Source organism: Onychomys torridus, chromosome 4 (assembly GCF_903995425.1).
Source record: "Onychomys torridus chromosome 4, mOncTor1.1, whole genome shotgun sequence".
NCBI lineage: Eukaryota > Metazoa > Chordata > Mammalia > Rodentia > Cricetidae > Onychomys > Onychomys torridus.
In genome coordinates, this window is record NC_050446.1 from 2,874,444 (window position 1) to 2,893,684 (window position 19,241).

The following is a 19,241-nucleotide window of genomic DNA, read 5'->3' on the forward strand; positions in this document are numbered from 1 at the left end:
GGGCCAAGGAAATGCTCCTTGGCCAGCTGTGGGATGAAGGATGGGCAGGATGGCCAGACGTAGGCATATAGGTGGTGATTGCTGTGGGCTTCTGAAGCCTCCAGACCGACTTCCACCTTTCTCTTTCCTATGTGACTTGGGGCAAGCCACTCCCCTCACTGAACTATAGGTCTATAAGATTCTTGTGAGAACACATGTGTCATTCCTTCTCCATTCATTGAACAGTTGTTACCACCTACTTAGTGGGGTCAGGCATTGTGGAATCCTGCTGCCCAGTGTTTAGAATCCACACTGGGAGAAAGAGCGATTAAGAAGCAACTGATAGAGTGTGTTACAAGTGGTTGAATCAAATCGAAAATGGAGCAGGTGCTGTGGGATTGTGGACCCATCCATCATTCCTGGCCGAGTCCAGAAAGGCTTCCTGAAAACCTAACTAAGAGATGACGTGGGAGAGAGTGGATAGGAACAGCCACAGGATGTTCTAGGTGGAGACATGTTGCTTTGGAGGTAAAAGGGAAGAAAACCTGATGTGTCTGAGATACCGAAAGAAGTTCACTGTGGTGAGGGTGGGGTTGAGGCACCAATGAGAGAAATGAGGAGGGAAAGTAGGTTAGGACAAGTGGTGGAGAGCCCGAGGACAGAGGCAACCACCAGAGGGTCACAAACAGATTACTCTCAGGTTTCACATTCTCAAGGACACACTTCTATGACCTGTGGGTTAGGTACTGAGCCAAGGCTAGCTGCAAGGAGACTGCCATGAGATCAATGTTGCTGTACAAGCAGAAGATGCTGGCTCTGAGTAGGGAGGTTTTGGTAGGCATGGAGAGAATAGATAAAGTTGAGTGCCATTTAAGAGGCTGGATGGCTAGCCTTGGTGCTGATGTGGTCTAGGGAAAGAGAAGAGATGGTAGCAGAGAGAAGAGGAGGAACTGAGATGGAGACACGTGTCTTAGGCTCTTGGAAGGATGGAGAGAGGCTACCAGGAGAGGACCAGCTAGCAACAAAGGCCAGAAGCTGGAGGGAAATGTCTGTGTGGCAGGCAAAAGCAGAGGTTAGTATACAAGTTGATGTTTGGGCTGGCATCCAGGAAAGACAGGGTGGGCTGGGGAAAGAATGGAGAGCTCATCTACAGCAGCGACTGAGGGTGTGAGGTGATACGGAGAGGACCCCATGACACCTCCGCTTAACGAAGGCATGGGCAGAGGCAGGGAACCCACAAAGGAAACTGAGAAGTTTGGTCAAGGGTGAATGTTAGAAATGCCAGGAAGAGGGACACCTGGGCCTGCAGCCTCGAACATTGCCAGGATGTCAGGAAAGGCCATCCCTGGAACTGTCCGTTATGTTCAGTGACACTTCTCCTGGGGACTCTAACAAGACCCGTCTTAGGCAACCAACCAGTCTGTGAGAGGGAAGGAAATGGAGAATGATGTCAAACAGCTTTTGAAAACACAGATGTCAGGGGTGAGACAGAGGCATGGAGACCAGGCACTCACTGGGCACTCTTCCCTGCCACCAGATCTGTCAGAACAGGCAAGAGAAGATGAACCTCTGGGACCCTCTGCACCTGATCTTTGAAATTGTTGCATAGCAGTGTGTGTGTGTGTGTGTGTGTGTGTGTGTGTGTGTGTGTGTGTGTGGTGATAAAAGAACACAAAAGATATTTGTAATGACCACACCTGACCCACTGCCCGGCCCCTATTAGTGTGTTCTTCCTATTCCATTCCCAGCCTGTCCTCTACATAACCACTCTCTGAATGTTATGTTGACCATTTCCTCCATTTTCAAAACTACATGTGGTCGTGCACAAATGTTCTGCTAGACAGGACACTTATCTGACTTGCTTCTGAGCCTGATAAAATCCATGGTGTGAAGTCCTGTCCCCTGAAGCACCTGCTCCCTTGTAGACAGAATTCCAAAGGTCCATCCAACTGCCAGGGCTGCTAGTGCCTTTGACTGCACTGGTGTGTACTACTATAAGTATGCACAATCTATTTACACTTTTTCTGTAAGAAAATGAGTGTTTCCTGGCCATGTTAGGAGGGTTGCAGGCAGTAAGGAGCAAGAGTGAGGAGAGAGACCAGAACAATAAGTCTTACAGATGCACACCCACTCGCCAGCACATGAATAGTCTGGGTAGCCCAAAATCTAGAGAGGCTGCTCAGTGGCTGGGCTCCCCATCAGCAGGGTCATCAGGTAGAAGCCCTGGGGGTGGGAATTGAGGCAGTGGGAGAAGCAGGAAGTGGTAATTGTCTTCTAGAGTCTCATTCATGGTCCTATGGCCCCTGTGCCTTCAGTTCCTAAGCAGGTGTGTCCAATAGCCATGAAGAGATGGTTAGGAAGGGAAGGAAGACTTCCAGGCAGTGCCAGAGCAAAGATGTGTGGTGATATATTGCTTGTAATCTAAGAAATAGAAGCTTGCCTGAAGATCAGATGACAGAGCTAGCCACAGAGTTAGCCATAGAGGTCAGGCAGAGACGCCTTTAATCCTAGCACTTGGGAGGCAGAGACAGACGGATCTCTGTGAGTTCAAGGACACACTGGGCTGGCTACATGAGATTAATCCAGTCTAAAGAAAAACAGCCAGGCAGTGGTGGCACACATCTTTAATTCCAGCACTTGAGATAACACACCTTTAATTCCAGCACTAGGAAACTTGAGATGGGAAATGATATGGCTGGGCAGAGAAAGGAATATAAGACAGAAGGAGACAGGAACTCAGGTCTTTTTAGGCTCTTGCAGGCTGAAGAGTTGATGAGTTAAGAGGTAGTGTCTGTGGCTTGCTCTGTTTCTCTGATCTTTCAGCTTTCACTCTGATATCTGGCTCCAGGGTTTTATTAAGACCAATTAGGATTTGTGCAACATCTGGCACCCAATGTGGGGCATGCATTCATGAAAAAAACAAAAACTAAAACAAAAGCAAAAACGCTCACCTTGCCTATACTTCCTGCCTGGATACTGGCCAATCAGCATTTTATTAAACCAATTCAAGTGACATATCTTTACAGTGTACAAGAGCATTTTCCCACAGCTTTTCCCCTTTTTTGTTTAATTAAAAAGGAAGGTTTTAACCTAAATATAGTAAAACAAAAACAATTATTAAGTAAATTACAGTAACAACATCCAATTCATTTGCATTTGACAAAATTGAGAAAATACTTCATTATCTATCTTATCTTGGTGAGTCTAAAGTACTGTATCTAATTTATCTTTTAATTATAACTAGAGATAACTATAACTATCTAGTTTTCAACTCCATCAAAGACACCAGAAGGGTGTAATGTTACCTAATGACAGGGACATCGGGCTGCCTAGACAGTCACCCAAAGTTACTCTGCAACGTTGGGGTATCCATCTTCAGCCTACAGGTCTAGAGTATCTGAAAAACTTATCTGTGAAGCAGGATTTTTGAAGGACTGTCCCACCTTGTCTTAGCAAAGTTCTGCAGTCACTTTCTTTTGTGTCCTGCTGGTCCAATTTGTGCAGTACACTGTCAGCAGTCCAGGCAAGGGCACTTTCTTTGCCCACGTGGCTAGATTTTGCCATAAAGAAAACAAACTCCATATGGAGTTTCTTCAATACCCATCATCCTCTTTGAAGTAATTGGTGCTGCCTGGAGTAGATGTGTCTCACAATCAAGAAAAATCTAAGTCCTGAAAACATTTTAGATGCCATATTCTATAGGTCTTTGAAGTGTTTGAAGATTGCCTATCTATCTGAATTTTATCTCTGTATGACTTTGAAAACATACCTAACATGACCATAAGTTTGACTATTATAGATGACTATTAATCTGTATTTCTTAATTATATTATTCTTAATTATATATTACATTTTAAATGAGCTGCATAAACACAATATCCTAAATAAGAGTAGAAATATACATACAGTATAACAAAATTAACTTTAAATTTGTATCAATAAACTAACATCCATACCAATGCAAAATATGTAAGATTAATAGTTGTTGGATGAAAGTAGATGTATAATCTATCCTTTTCCCCATCATGTCTTCTTTTAGAAAGAGATTGACTATGACCAGTAACAATTTGTAACCAAACTCCTAAACAAAGACAAACATCCATAGTCCATCTTGAGAATGTGGATGTAGTGTTCTAGGTAACTTCCTGCCGATTGGGGGTGAGCAAGTAAGTGTGTCCAATAGCCATGAAGAGATGGTTAGGAAGGGCAGGTGAGGAAAACTTCCAGGCAGTGCTGGAGCAAATAAGTCCTGACCCAGGCTACCACAAAGTGAGGGCAGAGGAGATAGCTGTGATGTGGTCACACACAGGGTTCATCCCTGGGGACTGTGTGGTCATGCCTGTTTGGTAGTGACCGCTATTCTAGGAGCATCACATGGGGCCAGGCAAGCATGGCCAAACCACAGACCCCTTGCATGGTCACAGTAGCAGCAGGGAGAGCCAGGATGGTCATTTTGCTTTGCAGTAGACAGGCAGCAGCAAGCAGCCATTGGGGTGGGACGGGGCCAGCCGCAGAGCCGCAGAGAATGGCAGGGTTAGATGCAGAGTCTCATGACCATTTGCCCCTGCTTGACCACACTGAACAGTTTCTGAGGAGCTAGGCTGGAAATGGAGCCCATCCCCATCCTCGCTTCGTGAGTGCTGCCGTCTCTCTCACCACCTGAGGTCACTTAGAGCCTCTGCACTCACACCTGTGTGGGCGCACTGGGAAGTGGTATGGGTGGGAACGCCTGCACAAGGCATCCAGTGCCCTTCACTTACCATTTGCTGCCTGCATGTCTCAGATGTACAGCGAGGGAGAGGAATCAGTAACCTACTCCCCGCCCCCGCCCCCCCCACCCCTGCTTTCTTTACTTGCTTTACTTCTCAGTATGTCGTTAGCTGGGCTCCAGATACCTGAGCAGACTTAGAACAGGTTTGGGCCATGACATAGTTCTGATGTCCATTTGCCACGTGACCTGTCCTAAATCACTTAACTTTTCAGGAACTCAGTTTCCCCTTCTGCTTCACAGGGTTGTCCAGCTCACCTGAGATAAGGACAGTGAAGCTCTTTGCAAACTGTCGAGGCACAAACACGAGAGCTGTTTCTTTGCTGCAGCCTCTCTTGCTTGGCCAGATGGCAGCATTGCAGGGCGTAAATTCCAGCCAGCCAATTATACCCCTCTAGGGCATGTGACTGGGACCCTGTTTCCACCACAACCGCAGTAATGACCTGGAAAACATGGCGGCCAGGCAACCACTGGCACAGCTCAGTTGTGGTCAGATTTCCTGTAATCTGCTGCTGAGGAACACAGCTTCCCTGTCATTTCAGCTCTTCCCTTTCATTGTCCAGGTAGCCCCAGCCTCACAGCCTCACATCTGCTGTCTTGAGGGCAGCAGTGTGACCCTGGCTTAAACATCAAGGTCAGCTAGGCTGTAGTTGATCACGTGGCAGAAACACACGCAGAGAAAAGGCTTCTGCTTGGCTCTCCAGAAGGCTCTTCCCCACTCTGTGTCTCAGTCTGTATACTTTTCTTGTTCCCCATGTCTAATTCTGTCCTTGGCCATGACCTTCCTGTTGGATGTCTAGAGGTATATCATTCCTGAGGCCTAGTGTGGTCTACTTTCTCTCTTTCTCTGTGCCCTCTCCCTTACTCCACAGCCCAGACACTCCAGCAGGCAGAAGCCAAGATTCAGTGGGGTGGTCAAGGGGGTTTCCTTCTCAAACACACTGAGTTTGAGGTTCCCCAGTTCCCGCTTACAGAAACTGTCATTGGTGAGCTTGATAAACCAACCTTTCCTCGTCTGGATTTCCTTACCTAAAAGGAGCGAGCATGTTTGTAGCCACACCCCAGAGTTGTTGCATGCTTCAGTAAGAGAGCTGTATGGAGCAGTCCCTAACACAGCAGTCACTTAAGACAGGTTGGATGTTTATTACATTGTCTCCCATGCCAACAGCTCTCACACCTGCCCACAAGGAAGGATCTTGACACTATAGTGAATCGGCAGCCTTCTCATTTTAGTGTTAACTGGGATATTGGTGTTCAAAATTTGGAACCAAGTTTGGAAAACAAGCCCTTGGCCTGGCGTTCGTCACCTCCCAGCCTGGCTTCCTACCTTCCCTGTGCCTCAACCTTAGTTCTCCCAAAGCAGATCTGAGTCCTCTCCCTGGGCATCGCCAGTGCTGTCCTGGTTGGGCCTTCGCTTCTCTTTTGTCCTGGCCAGTGTGCTCCAATCTCTTCTGCTCACTGGTTCTGGTACTCAATACCCTCTGAAGAAGTTCAGACCTCTTTCTGTGATGCCTTCCATGACACTCCAATAGCTAAGTTTTTTTTTCCCCCTTTGGAATCTAGTACGTTCCCTGGTCCCCTGAGATGAGGCCTGAGCTAAGTATGGGGGCCTGTGGCTAAGGCCAAGGTGAGGTCAGTGCCTCTTGGGGGTGCTCCGTTTAGTGTGGAGGACTCACAGAGATAATCACAGTTCCTTGTAAACCATGCAGTCCAAAGGCACATATGGGATCAGGGGACAGTTAACTGCCCAACTGAAGGCCCCCAGAAGAGGGGATACATACTCAGGTGAGTGCAAGGCATGCAAAGGGTTTTCACAGCACATGGTGAGGAGTCCACATTCTTCTAGCTTCCCTGCTACCTCACTGGTTGTGCCTCCTGAGCCCCTTCCTCTGGCCTGTCAATATTGGAGATCCCTAGGGATCGATTCTGGGAAATTTGTCTTCATATATCAGTGTCTCTTCCTAAATGATCTCATCCTGCCTTGTGACTTTAGGGATCAGCTTCATGCTGTTGAGTCCTACATTCACATTGCTAATCTTGACCTCTGCTTGAGCTCCAGACTGAACCATCCCACTTTCTACTGGGATAGCTAGTGGGCACCGAACACTTACCAGGTTCAAAATCACTCTTGCCTTCCCTCCTAGAGGCTGCTGTCCACCTTCCTTCCTGTTTCAGCAAGTGAGCAGCATTCACGTAGACCAAAGCCAGAATCCTTAGCTCCTCCAGCCTCTTCTTGCCACATCCAACCCATAAGCAATCCTGCAAGTAGCCAATAAGAACCTTTACAAGTCAGATTATGTTAGCTTCCCTGCTGAAACTCTCTGATGGCTTCTTCATTGTGCTTACAGTCCTGGCTGCACAGTGTGCTCCGTAACAGGCTGCCTGTCTACCCTTTGCCTTCATTCAGAACTCAGCTCCTGTCCCGTTCCTTCTGCTCTCATTGCGTCCTCTGCTCTCAGTGAGCTCTCCTGGAATGCTGTGCCAGCCCTGCAGACAGGACACTCACTCTCACTTTAGTCACTGTTGGCATGTCACCTCCTGAACCTCACAGTCCTGATGGAGCCGCAGAGACTGAGCTTAATCTTTCTGCACACATCGAGGCTGCCAGAAACACATGAAAAGAGGTGTGTGAAATAAGTGTTTGGGGCTTTGGAGGGGAGGTGTGGCCTTCCACTGTGAGCCCCCCAAAAAGGAGGGAATTGAAGCAATCCTGTTGCTGTCCATGCTTCTGGTCTGGAGGCAGCTGTCTGGAGCATGCAGCAAGGACAGGATGCCACACAGACATTGGTGACCCCAAGGAGAGTAACTGGTTAAGTCAGGAATGAGCCCCAGGCATCTGTCCCAGGATGTTCTAAGTGGAGTCCTAGGCTGTGTGTGTGTGTGTGTGTGTGTGTGTGTGTGTGTGTGTGTGTCTAAGGTTCATCTACAATGCTAGGAAAGAATGACCCAGAAAGGCTAAGGTGATCTTCTGGAGCTCACACAGGACAGAGTTCTAACTGGAACATCTAGAGTCCAGAAGCCTTGCTGGTTGCTGGGAATGTTCAGTGGAGATGGCAAAGATGCCTTCCTCCACAGGTAGTGGTGGCACAGCCCATCTGATTGTAAACAACAAGATCCTAAAGTATCAAAATAACCCACAAAGACTGATTGCAGCATGAAGCCCAGAGTTTTGAGCCAGAATAAATACATTTGTCATGGTCCCGCAGTGCCCAGCATCCAACTTAAGAAACCGCTGAAACAGTGTACACAGAGAGGAAAGAGGACAAGCGTCCACTAGATTCCAAGTGTTCATGATGACAGAACTAGCAGGAAATGGATAACAAAATAGTTAATTATAATGATGCACAGAAATTTAAGGAAAACATTACCTTAACAAGGAAACTAGAAGTCCTTAAAAAGAACGATTGTAACTCCTAAAGAAACAAAAACCCAAGCCGAGCTTGGTGTCCACATCTGTGACCTCATCTCAGGGAGGCTGAGGCAGGAGGATGGAAGCCAACCTAAACTACACAGTGAAACCCTATCTTAAAAAATAAAGGGGGTTGGGGATTTAGCTCAGTGGTAGAGCGCTTGCCTAGCAAGCACAAGGCCCGGGGTTCGATCCTCGGCTCCAAAAAAAAAAAAAAAAAAAAGGAAAAAAAAGCTGGGTGGTGGTACACACCTGTAATCCCAGCACTTGGGAGGCAGAGGCAGGAGGATCTCTGTGAGTTCAAAGCCAGCCTGGTCTACAGAGTAAGTTCCAGGACAGCCTCCAAAGCTACAGAGAAACCCCGTCTTGGGGGAAAAAAAAAAAAAAAAAAAAAAAGAGGCAACAAAGGAACAAGACAAACTCTTACTTCTGATGTGAAATTTTCATTGACTGGGATTAACATCAAACAAGAGACCGAAGAAAACAGCGGCGACCTGGGAGACACCATGAGCTCTGCTAAATCAAACAGAGGGACAGAACAGGGAAAGGCGTGACCATACCAGGAGGCCTGACACATGGTCGTGTGGGGTCCCGGGAGAAAGGAGAAAAGGAAACTACAGAAAAACAAAAACTGGTAGCTGAAGCTTCCCAAATTTGGTTAAACATAGCAAAAGCTCACAATCCAAGAAGTTAAAACAAAAGAAAAACCCCAAACTCCAAACAGGACACACATCACACCCTCCCACACATTTCACCCCTCACACTCACCCCACCCCGCCCCAAGACTTACATCAGGGTACAAATAACCAGTAGTGATGAGAGCAACTTTGACAGAGCCAAGAGAAAACTGCACATCCTTCACACCCATATGAGAAGCTGTGTGAGTCCAAAGACAGTGAGCTGACAATATTCCTCCCTAGCCTTGTTGGTGGTGCGCACACCTTCAATCCAGCACTCGGGAGCCAGAGGCAGGTGGATCTCTGTGAGTTCAAGGCCAGCCTGGGCTACAGAGCTGTCACACAGAAAAACCTTGTCTCAAAAAACAAAAACAAAAGAAGGAAGGAAGGAAGGAAGGAAGGAAGGAAGGAAGGAAGGAAGGAAGGAAGGAAGGAAAGAAGGAAGGAAGGAAGGAAGGAAAGAGGGAAGGAAGGAAGGAAGGAAAGAGGGAAGGAAGGAAGGAAGGAAAGAGGGAAGGAAGGAAGGAAGGAAAGAGGGAAGGAAGGAAGGAAGGAAAGAGGGAAGGAAGGAAGGAAGGAAGGAAAGAGGGAAGGAAGGAAGGAAGGAAAGAGGGAAGGAAGGAAGGAAAGAGGGAAGGAAGGAAGGAAGGAAGGAAGGAAGGAAGGAAAGAAGGAGAGAGCAAAAGCCCTCCCCTGGTCCTCCCGCCCTCCTCTACCGCCTTTCTGTGCTCCTGCGTTCTTCCCTTGCCCTAAGTTTAGCTTACTCATGGCCGTCTCTTCTCTGAAATGTGAGCCCTGGAGACAGAAGTTGAGTTGCTTTGTTCCTAGTGCCTAGAATAGGTGTTCAATAAATACTCCACAAAGAAATAATGCTCTCCAGGAAGAAGGGAAGAGCGGGGTGGAGAGGACACCACAAATGAAAACAAACCGGAGCTGTGTACTTAGAATCCAGGTGAGCAGTTGCGGGGCCGGGAGTGCTGTGAGATAGTCAGCCAATCCTGGTGGCAGTTAAAGGACTTGAACTTCGGTGGGCAGAGATTCTTTTTGCATTCTAGAAGTTACCCTGCCACCTCTTAATGATTCAAAGGAGTGAGTTTGAAATCAGGGAAAAGTGAGAGCTGAGGTAGGTGCCAGAGTGAGAAGACCAGATCTAGAAAGGTCTTGCAGGAGTTGGTGACCAGTAGATAAGGGGAGAAGTTTTGACTTGATGGATGGTTGGATAAGGAGTGAGAGGGAAAGGATGCTGAGTTTAGTAGCTATTGCTGTGAGACAAAGCAGCAGCTTGAAACAGCGGTCATCACGTCACCATTCCTGGTGACCGAGAGTCTAGGGTAGAGACTGGCGAGCTGGCATCACGGCTAGGACCACTCATTGCTCTTACAGAGGACCCGGGTCTGATTCCTAGCACCTACCTGGTGGCTCTCCATTAACTTCTGACCCAGTAGACAGCAGGCACACACACATGGTGCACAAACATACAAGCAAGTGAAATACTTACACACCCACACACAGAAAATAGTAAATAAATAAATCTAAAAACCTCAACATGATAAACTTAAAAAAAATCTAGGAATAATTCTAACACTCAAGATGCCAAGATAGGTGATCTCTGTAAGTTAGAGATTAGTCTGGTCTACACATCGAGTTCCAGGTCAGCCAGGTTATAGTGAGACCTTGTCTCAAAATAAAATAGAGAGAGAGAGAGAGAGAGAATCAGAGAGTACCTGATGTGTCTTTGGCTCCAGCTTACACACTGTCCTGGGCTTCAGTCCTCCCAAGGCCTTCCTGAGGAAGATCTTCCAAGTTCTCTCACAATGTTCATAGGCCTCAGGTCCTGCCTGGCAGGGGCTGGAGAAATCAAGTCATTTCTACCCTTCTCTATAGGGCAGCTTACTTACATGCCTGGTGGCTTCTTTTGGAATGAGAGAAAGCACTCCAAGACGGAAGCCTCTGTCCTTTTTTTAACTTACTGTTGGAAGTGATACACCATCCTTTCTGCCCTTCTGTCAGAAACAGGTCACTAAATGTAGCCACACTCAAGGGGTAGAGGTAATTGGGAGTTACACAAACTCTTGGATACTGAGAGGTGACCCACTGGGACCACATTAGAGACCACAGACCACAGGTATATGTAGAATTTTAGGAGTCCTGGACCTCCTTGTTGAAAACACTTGATTCACATGGTCATGTGGCTCACTCAGAGGAGAGCTCTCTCTGTGGAATGTAGCTTGACACTTTTGTGCGAGTCTAAGTCAGTTGCTCAGGACCCTCTCCAACTCAGTTTGAAGCTTCTAGAGGTCTGCGGTGAAGGTCATGTTTGAAATCCCAGGGCTTCCTCAAATAGAAGCTGTTCCCCACATAATTATTGGTTGAAAGGCTCCATAAGGCAGATGGTCACATGGCTGAAAAGTCACCTCTCTTTGCTGTACCACAGCCATTGGAGAGGCTGAGAGAGGCCCTCCCTTCCCTCCCCAAGCTGCAGGTTTCTAGAGTCTCCTAAAAGAAGGGGCTAGATGAGATTAGTGATTTTTCAAAAAAGAAAAAAAAATACATAAATGTCTTTTCCTGGAAATGTAGCATATTAAAAGTAGGTCAAAGTTGATCCAATCTGGCTCCTTCCAAAGAACATTATCTTGAGATAGTTGTGGACCAAGAAATTTTCAGACTTTCTTTCTTCCTTTCTATTTATGTATTTGTCTGTCTGTCTGTCTGTCTGTCTGTCTGTTTGCCAGTTTAGACATTCTGGGATTTTAATGGCAAGGTCAAGTTCTTCCCAGTCCTGTAAAACTGAGAGTCCTTGGTACTGGATATTTCATCATCAAACTTTTTGAGAGGAAAACAATTCAAATGTCCCTGAACTTTAAAAAAAATGCATAATATTGTTTGACCTCCCTTAAACACACAGTGTGTGTCAAGTACTTTGCAGAACGCATTCTACTGGGTGCCCTCCTTGATGGTGCATGGTTATAGAAAACATTCAGTAAATATCACACTAATGAATGAATGGAAATTTTTTTCCCATTTTATGATGAAGGAAGTGAGGCCTAGAGCCACCAAGAAGCTCGCCTTCAGTCATGTAGTTAAAGGCAGAGCTGACTCCACAGCACACCAATGCCATCCCTTTGATGGACTTAGTTGGAAACTGGAAAGAGAGCTAGCATAGGTCACCTTCTATACAGCAAGCACAGTCCTAGGGACCACTTTTCAAACCCCACTATTGATGGCCCCGCAGGACTTCTATGTTATGCCCATTTTTCAATGAGGTCATGGTTCAGAGAAGCTAAACACCTTCCCAAAAGCCTATTAAAGAACTGGTGAGAGAGACTGAGCTGAGACAGAGCCCAGGACTTTCCAACTCCAAAGCATTCCCATATAAGATTCAATCCATTCAAAACCAAGCACCCAAGTTCAGAGTCTTGAATGGTCGGCACTGGTGGGTGCCAAACAATTCATTGGAAGAGACTTCACTGCTCTTTTCTCTAGTTATCAACACCCCTTCACATTCTCTAATCCACTGGGAGGGCCTGGAACAGAAAACTTTGAGAGAGTGAAAATCCAGACTTCTGAGACGCAGCAGAAAGCCGGGGCAGACAATCAAGGACGACCGTCGGGCACAGTGGTGAGCCATTGTCCCAACCTTGTGTACAGCACATGGCTCAGACCAGGTCTGGAGTGACACTGCTGGTGTCATCACAGTCTCTTAAAGGCCTCATCACTCATAGCCACTTGTCATTTATTATTAAGCAGATCTGTAATACATGCAACATTTTCTACTGATTTCCATTCCTTCCTTTTCATGACCATGGAAAGAAAAATAGTACAAGGGTGATTTTTCCTAGCTCCTCATCCTGATTACCCTTCACAGAGACATAAGTTCATCTTGAATCATTCCCAAAAATGGCCATCCAGACTTTGATTTCATTAATATAGATGAAGCTACAGTTTGATAATTATCATTTAACTAATGCATATTCTATATGGATGAGCAAATGGATTCTCCTCATCTTCCCCTCATAGAGTTTGTAAAGGAAGAGGAATCTACACCATATCTGTTTCTTCTTTGCCCTCTTCTACATCATTTATTTATTTAGTTTTTTGAGACTCCAGGATTGTGCCAATTTTCCTAGAAATTTTCTAATGTTATCACTTTTCTAGAGATAATGGGAACCACTCCTGCCCCCAAGAATCTGTGATCCATGTCTTTGAGTCTGAATCTCATTAGGAAGGATCTGAAGGATGCAAAGTTCCCCAGGTGAACCATGTGAGGAGAGAGCAGGATGCACACAGCGGCTGGCCTGAGGGAGGGCCTTGTAAGGAATTCCGAGGCTAGGGCGCTGGCCCACAAAGCCTCACCTGTGGCCAGTCATGCTGAATTCAAGCAGGGGTGTCCAACAATTGGTGCTGTAGTGAGCCTTGAGCACAGGGTTGGCCTGCAGTGCTGATTTGTGAAGTCGCTGCACAGGGGCCCACATTCAGGTAGCTTTCTAGCCTGGTCTTATGCTATCACCATTTGGAAACTGTTAATGCTTTTTGAGCAGACACACACACACACTCATCTTATACTAGAGGCACATGAGATCAGTCCTCTTTGGGTGTGAAAGCCAATATTTTCACTCTGTAGGGAGGCAGTACTGAGGACCCACAATCCTTTCTGAGACTCAAATTCTGCTGCCTTCTGAGACTGTCTTCTTCATAGGATTTAATGGAATTGTGAATCTTTGGTGCATTGTATAGTTACTAATTCTCTCTCTCTCTCTCTCTCTCTCTCTCTCTCTCTCTCTCTCTCTCTCTCTCTCTGTGTGTGTGTGTGTGTGTGTGTGTGTGTGTGTGTGTGTGTGTGTAGCATGCATAACTATAAAGGATCCTAGGAGCAGGAAAAAGGGGTGGTGATTGGCAGTCCCCAATGTCATATTTTCCAAAATAAACCTCTTCTCCCTCATCTCTCTCTCTCTGCACACACACACACACACACACACACACACATACATACACACACATACACACATACACACACACACACACACACACACACACACACACACACACACACTCCAAGAAGTTATGTCAGATTCACCCAGGGAGGGTGATTAATGTTTCCCAAATACACTTGCCCACATTCTGCTCTGAGAGATTCTAACAGCAGGTGTTGCCTGGAGGGTGAGCTGACTTTGAACCTTACAAGACACTCATGTATGCTCCAGGTTAGGAAAGGTGGCCTTGGGTGTCCAGAGATGTAGCCAAGAAGCAACTTAACAGAGGAGAGTGGAACAAAAGGCTGGGAGAGAAATTGATGGACTGCTAGTAATCCTTAACATAATAAAAAGCCTGGTAAGGAGGATAGAGGGCATCATTTTATGGCACTTGGGTCGACAGAGATAGTACTGAAATGCACTATGGGAACGTTTCCCATTACCAAGGTTTCCATAAAAAATTCAGCTATCCATTTGGCCCGACAAGTACACCCAGAGGAGCAGGGCTGCGGAGGAGGGAGGTCAGGGTCAAGGCCGAGGTTGGAGACCAAGTTTGAATTTATTTTCCCCTTAATGACCCTAATACCATACTCAGTTCCTGAGAAGAAATTGTGGCTGGAGGGAGTAATTCTGAGTCATGTGTGCTCTGTCCAGATTTTAGGCTTTGACATTCTTCTGATGAAAAGCCTGAAACCTATGCTACTTGAAGTGAATGCAAACCCCAGCATGAGAATTGAGCATGAATACGAAGTAAGTGATTGCAGCATCTCCTGGACCTTGTAACCCTACCTGTGAGGCATCTCCTTGACTGCCCAAGACTTGCCATCCTCAAAAATTCACAGCAAAATTCCATTCGAGTCAAATAATTTTAGTTCTGTCAAGCTCCAAAGAGAGTCTATTAATATAAGACCTTTCCGACCCACGGTAATTTCCCAGCATGCCATTCTTCTCATTTTTAAGGTGGGAAACTTAGAAGCAGCTGAGCCTCTCCATCCATTTTGACATGAACTAATTAGTTAGCCTCAGGAGATTAACTAATTGAAATTCTATGAATAGGAGCTAGCCATGTCGGCATGCTTGAGCCACTAAGATAAACAGTACATTTGACAGCACTGTGCCCCACCCCTCAAACGCATTTAAGGAGCCAGAGGAAACACCCCTGAAATTACTACTGGGTTTTTGGGGATTATCTGGATTCTTTTAATTTTCTTAAGCCTTTTCCACGTTCCCATCTCATACATAGTGAGCATGCATAATTTTAATAATCCAAGAAGCACAGTGCTAAGAGCAGGCATGGTAGTGCACACCTGTAACTCCAGCAGTCCAGAGGGGAAGGCAGAGGAATCATGAGTTGAAGCCCATCCTCAGCTACATATCAAGTTGTCAGCCAGCCTAGGCTAACAAAGTAAAATCTTATCAATAACAACAAAGCCACAGTGCTGTTATTTTTGCGGGTTTTGTGAATTTATAAAAGGTGATTTGCATATTTAAGCTAAAGTGAAGGAGGGTTAAAACTTCCTTCTATGGATTTGCATAGGCCAGATAGTTGGAGGCAAGCAGAGATAAGCATCCGAAGTGGGTCACAGTTCAGCTCTGACTGGAATCCTTACCTTCCAAGCTCTCTCCAGGAGTGTTTGAAAATATCCCCAGCCTAGTGGATGAGGAGGTGAAGGTAGCCGTGATCAGAGACACGCTGCGCCTCATGGACCCTCTGAAGAAGAAAAAGGAGACGCAGTAAGTCTTTGTTATGTCACTCATTTCTGCTGATTCTTTCATTTCTCTTTGTGTCCTAAGCAGGTGAAGTAACTTCTTGAGATCTAAATGAATAAATCATGTTTTTATTTCATAAATAGTCCCAAGCAGCCAGCAACTCAAAGTCAGGAGTGGTTGGGAACATAGCTCAGTGGTAGACACAACATGTGCCTAGCATGTGAGACCCTAGGTTCCATTGCCAGCACTACCCTCAGTCAACAAACCAACCAGTCCACACACTAATAGAATCAGGATTACACCACAGTTGAGACTCAGTGACAAATCTCCCATGGTTATCCAAATCTAGAGGGAGCCAACCAAGCTTCCACTTCCCTCAGAGACAGGATCTGTACTTCCGGTGACTGTGAAATCTCTCTGCACAGGAAGAGGGCTACAGCATGTGGAGAGACCACAGCGGCTGCACATGGAGAGAGCTGCCTCGGTCCCCCAGTGTTTTATACTCTTGTGGTGGAAGCTTTTGAGCTCTGTTTGCAGAGCAGATACCATGGACTTCTGACACCTCTAGCACATGTCCACATGAAATTTCTGCTCCTCCCACCCTCTTGGCCACCCATGGGGACACCAAGGGGGAAGATGTATGTCCCTACCTCACTCTTCATACAATCGTCCTAATATGAAGAACATTTCACTTGGCCACTTTGCTCTGTTTGTCCCCACCATGCATTTCAGGCTCCCACAAAGTGAATGTTGATTGATTGTTGCCAGGCCTAGGTTTTAGGCAGAAACCTGAAGTACTTCTCATAGCTGTGATGCGTCAGACTGACCCAAAAGCTCCCAGACATGTCAGCACTTGCCAGCCATGGCTGGAGACAGGGAGGGATGCTGACTTCCCCAGCCAGTGAGACTCCTCATCAGTGGGGCTCAAGCTCTTGTTTGATTCACTGCACAGCAATGCTTCTCACCCTGAGTGCACATGAGAACAGAGCAAGCAGCTTTGGGAATGCCAGCACAAGGGCCCCACCTTCCGCAATGCCAAATTTTATGACTATGGCTTGGAGATTTGTTCATAGACTTTTGTAGGTTCCCCAGAGGCCGCATCTTGGCAGGTGTGGTTGAGCAACTGTACCTTGCAGGAAATGTCAGGCAGGCTGGGTGGTACCTGCTTCCGGTCTCTTCTGAGAACAACTTCACCATGCTGGTAGCATCCCACAAACATTCACCTGGGGTTTGCATAGGACAGTTCTGCAGGTGTGGCTGCCATGGACTCCTGCTTTAGAGATGATGTCCCTGGGCCGCCAAATCCTCTGAGCATCTCAGGCCCAACAGCAGGCAAGTGACGTGGCCACTGGCTGGACATACACAGCAGCTCTCACTCCTTACTCTCAGAAAAACACTGCTTGGAGTTGCAATTTAGTTAGATTAATTGCAATAAATCATACTCCTTAAATATCTATTCTGTAATGGTTATTGATCTCAGCGGTCAAGATGAGATCCCAAGATCTGTGCAGGGAGAAATGGGTGGCTTTCTATAGTGTGAGGGTGCAGATTATTTTAGGATGACCTTGACACATTGGTTTTCTGATGTCTTCACTGGGAACAAGAAGTCCAAAATCCATTGTATGGCCTAAGCATACTTTTGAAATTTAAGTTAATTTTTTTCTTTTGAAAATTTCCTACATGACTGTAGGAATTACATTATTTTCATCCCTTCCCAACTTGTCATAAGTCCTTCCTATATTCACAACCTCCTCTTCAGTAGTATATATAGTAGTTTATATATATACATATAAAATCTACCAAGTGTATTAGTGTTGCTGTTAGGTATGCATGTCTAGGGCTGAGACTGGACAGCCCATCAGAGGCCTCTTCTGTGGTCATTCTGCCCTGAATGCACCGTCTCCTCTGAGCTGGTCAGGACTGGTTAGTGCTCACAAGGGAGGCCTGACATCCCCTAATCTCTGCCACCTAACACAGAGGACTCAGAGGTTCCATCCTTCACACTAAAACAGCACAGAGACAGAGCCCTCTTTTTCCCTGTCCTTGTTTCGAGGTACCGATACAATCCATATAAGCTGAAGATCTGAAATTTAATTGCAGTGGAGCCTGGGACCATTGACTAGGAGGATGAAAGAGGCATTTTATAACTTATCAAGTCATAAGTAGCAGCATCTCATTTTTAATTTAAAAAGCATTGACTTTGTATCCATATCCAGGAACAGAATTTCAGGACTCCGGCTTCCGTGTTAATTGAGAAATCCTTTCATACCCCTCTTTATCAGCAGCAAAAGGAGGTGTATAAATAGCTAAATGCCATTTACTGTTTTTTCCCCTTAATTTCACTTTATTTTATTTTATTTTTAGCCAGCAATGATCATCCATGAGAGCACATTGCAATCTTCAAGGTGCATTAATCCATAAGCAGTCACTACTATGGTAACTTTACGAGGTTCGAGGCTGAATTAACTCTCAGTTCCTATGTCTCAAGATAACTGGGCAAAGTACAGGGTGGGGGCCAAAGAAAATATGCAGGGCTGTGGGCCAAAAACTGTGGATGCGTTCTGAGACCATGCTATTCCAATGTATTGAGTGATATCACAGTAGAATTCTAGGCTGGAACTGGCCTGTAGAAGCTGAGTTTTCAGTTTCCTTTTGCTGTTGTCTGTTGCTTGAGTTGGGGCTCACTATGAAGTCCAGGCAGGCCTTGAACTCACAATCCTCTTGTCTCTGCCTCCATAGAGGCAGAGGGATTACAGGTGTGCATGTCTCCATGCCTGGTTCTAGAGCATGTGGCTGGTCCTTATTTGCTTCTGGTGTTTGTCATCAAGACAGCTGGAGTGAGGTTCCCTTGATCCACACAATCTTAAGAAGCAGATGTCCTGAACCCCTCAGCCCCAAGATTTCTCTGAAACAGTACAGAAGAATCATTAGAAAGGCTCCAACCTGTGCCTGTACACCCTGCACCCCCATGTACCCTGCACCCCCCATGCACCCTGCACCCCCATATATCCTGCAACCCCATGTACCCTGCAACCCCATGCACCCTGCAACCCCTGTATACCCTGCACCCCCTGTACATCCTGCACCCCCATGCACCCTGCACCCCCATGCACCCTGCACCCCCTGTACACCCTGGGTCCTGTAAGTCCTGGGACCTTTCTTAGTGAGACTGACAGCAGTCATGGGTGTTCTGTGGCAGAGAAGCCTGACCCTGCTGACCTTCCAAACATAACCAATGGCACTCTCTTTGCTGGGCACAATGATTTATGCCTGTAATCCCAGCACATGGAGGCTGATGGGATTGCCATAAATTCAAGGAAAACCTGCACTATCTAGTGAATTCCCAGCCAGGCCTGGGCTGCAGAATGAGACACTGTCTCAAAAAAACAAACAAACTTTCTTTGGAGGATAACAGATAACCTTCTGTTTCTCTGTGGTAAGTGCATCAGAGAGTTGCATGGCTGTTTTGAGCCTCTAGAAGCTTTTTACAGAATAGATAATAACATGTAAATAAAGCAAAGATGAGCACATTCAAATGAAACAATTTAGCGGACACATTTTTGTTTGGTTTGGTATTGGTTTTTGAGTCAGAGTCTCCCTATGTAATCTAGCCCACCTGCAACTTGCACACCTCTTGGCTCAGCTTCCAGGGTGCTGGAGTGGCAGGTGATTGTCACCGCACTGTTGACGACAGGCTCTTTCTAATGCTCATCTCATTGGTCAATGAG

The 19,241-nt window shown here is 46.2% G+C and overlaps 1 protein-coding gene across 6 annotated transcripts in view; it reads left to right on the top strand.

Annotated features, from left to right (window-relative positions):
* The window catches only part of Ttll11 (tubulin tyrosine ligase like 11), a 214,227-nt gene that overhangs the window by 46,829 nt on the left and 148,157 nt on the right, over positions 1 to 19,241 (top strand). For 5 of the 6 annotated variants that reach the window (XM_036183850.1, XM_036183854.1, XM_036183849.1 and 2 more), the window contains 2 exons: positions 14,458 to 14,553; positions 15,422 to 15,537. In XM_036183850.1, coding sequence (XP_036039743.1) covers positions 14,458 to 14,553; positions 15,422 to 15,537 — 212 coding nt within the window. The remainder of the gene's footprint in view (positions 1 to 14,457; positions 14,554 to 15,421; positions 15,538 to 19,241) is intronic. The other variant, XM_036183851.1, reaches the window with a different exon arrangement.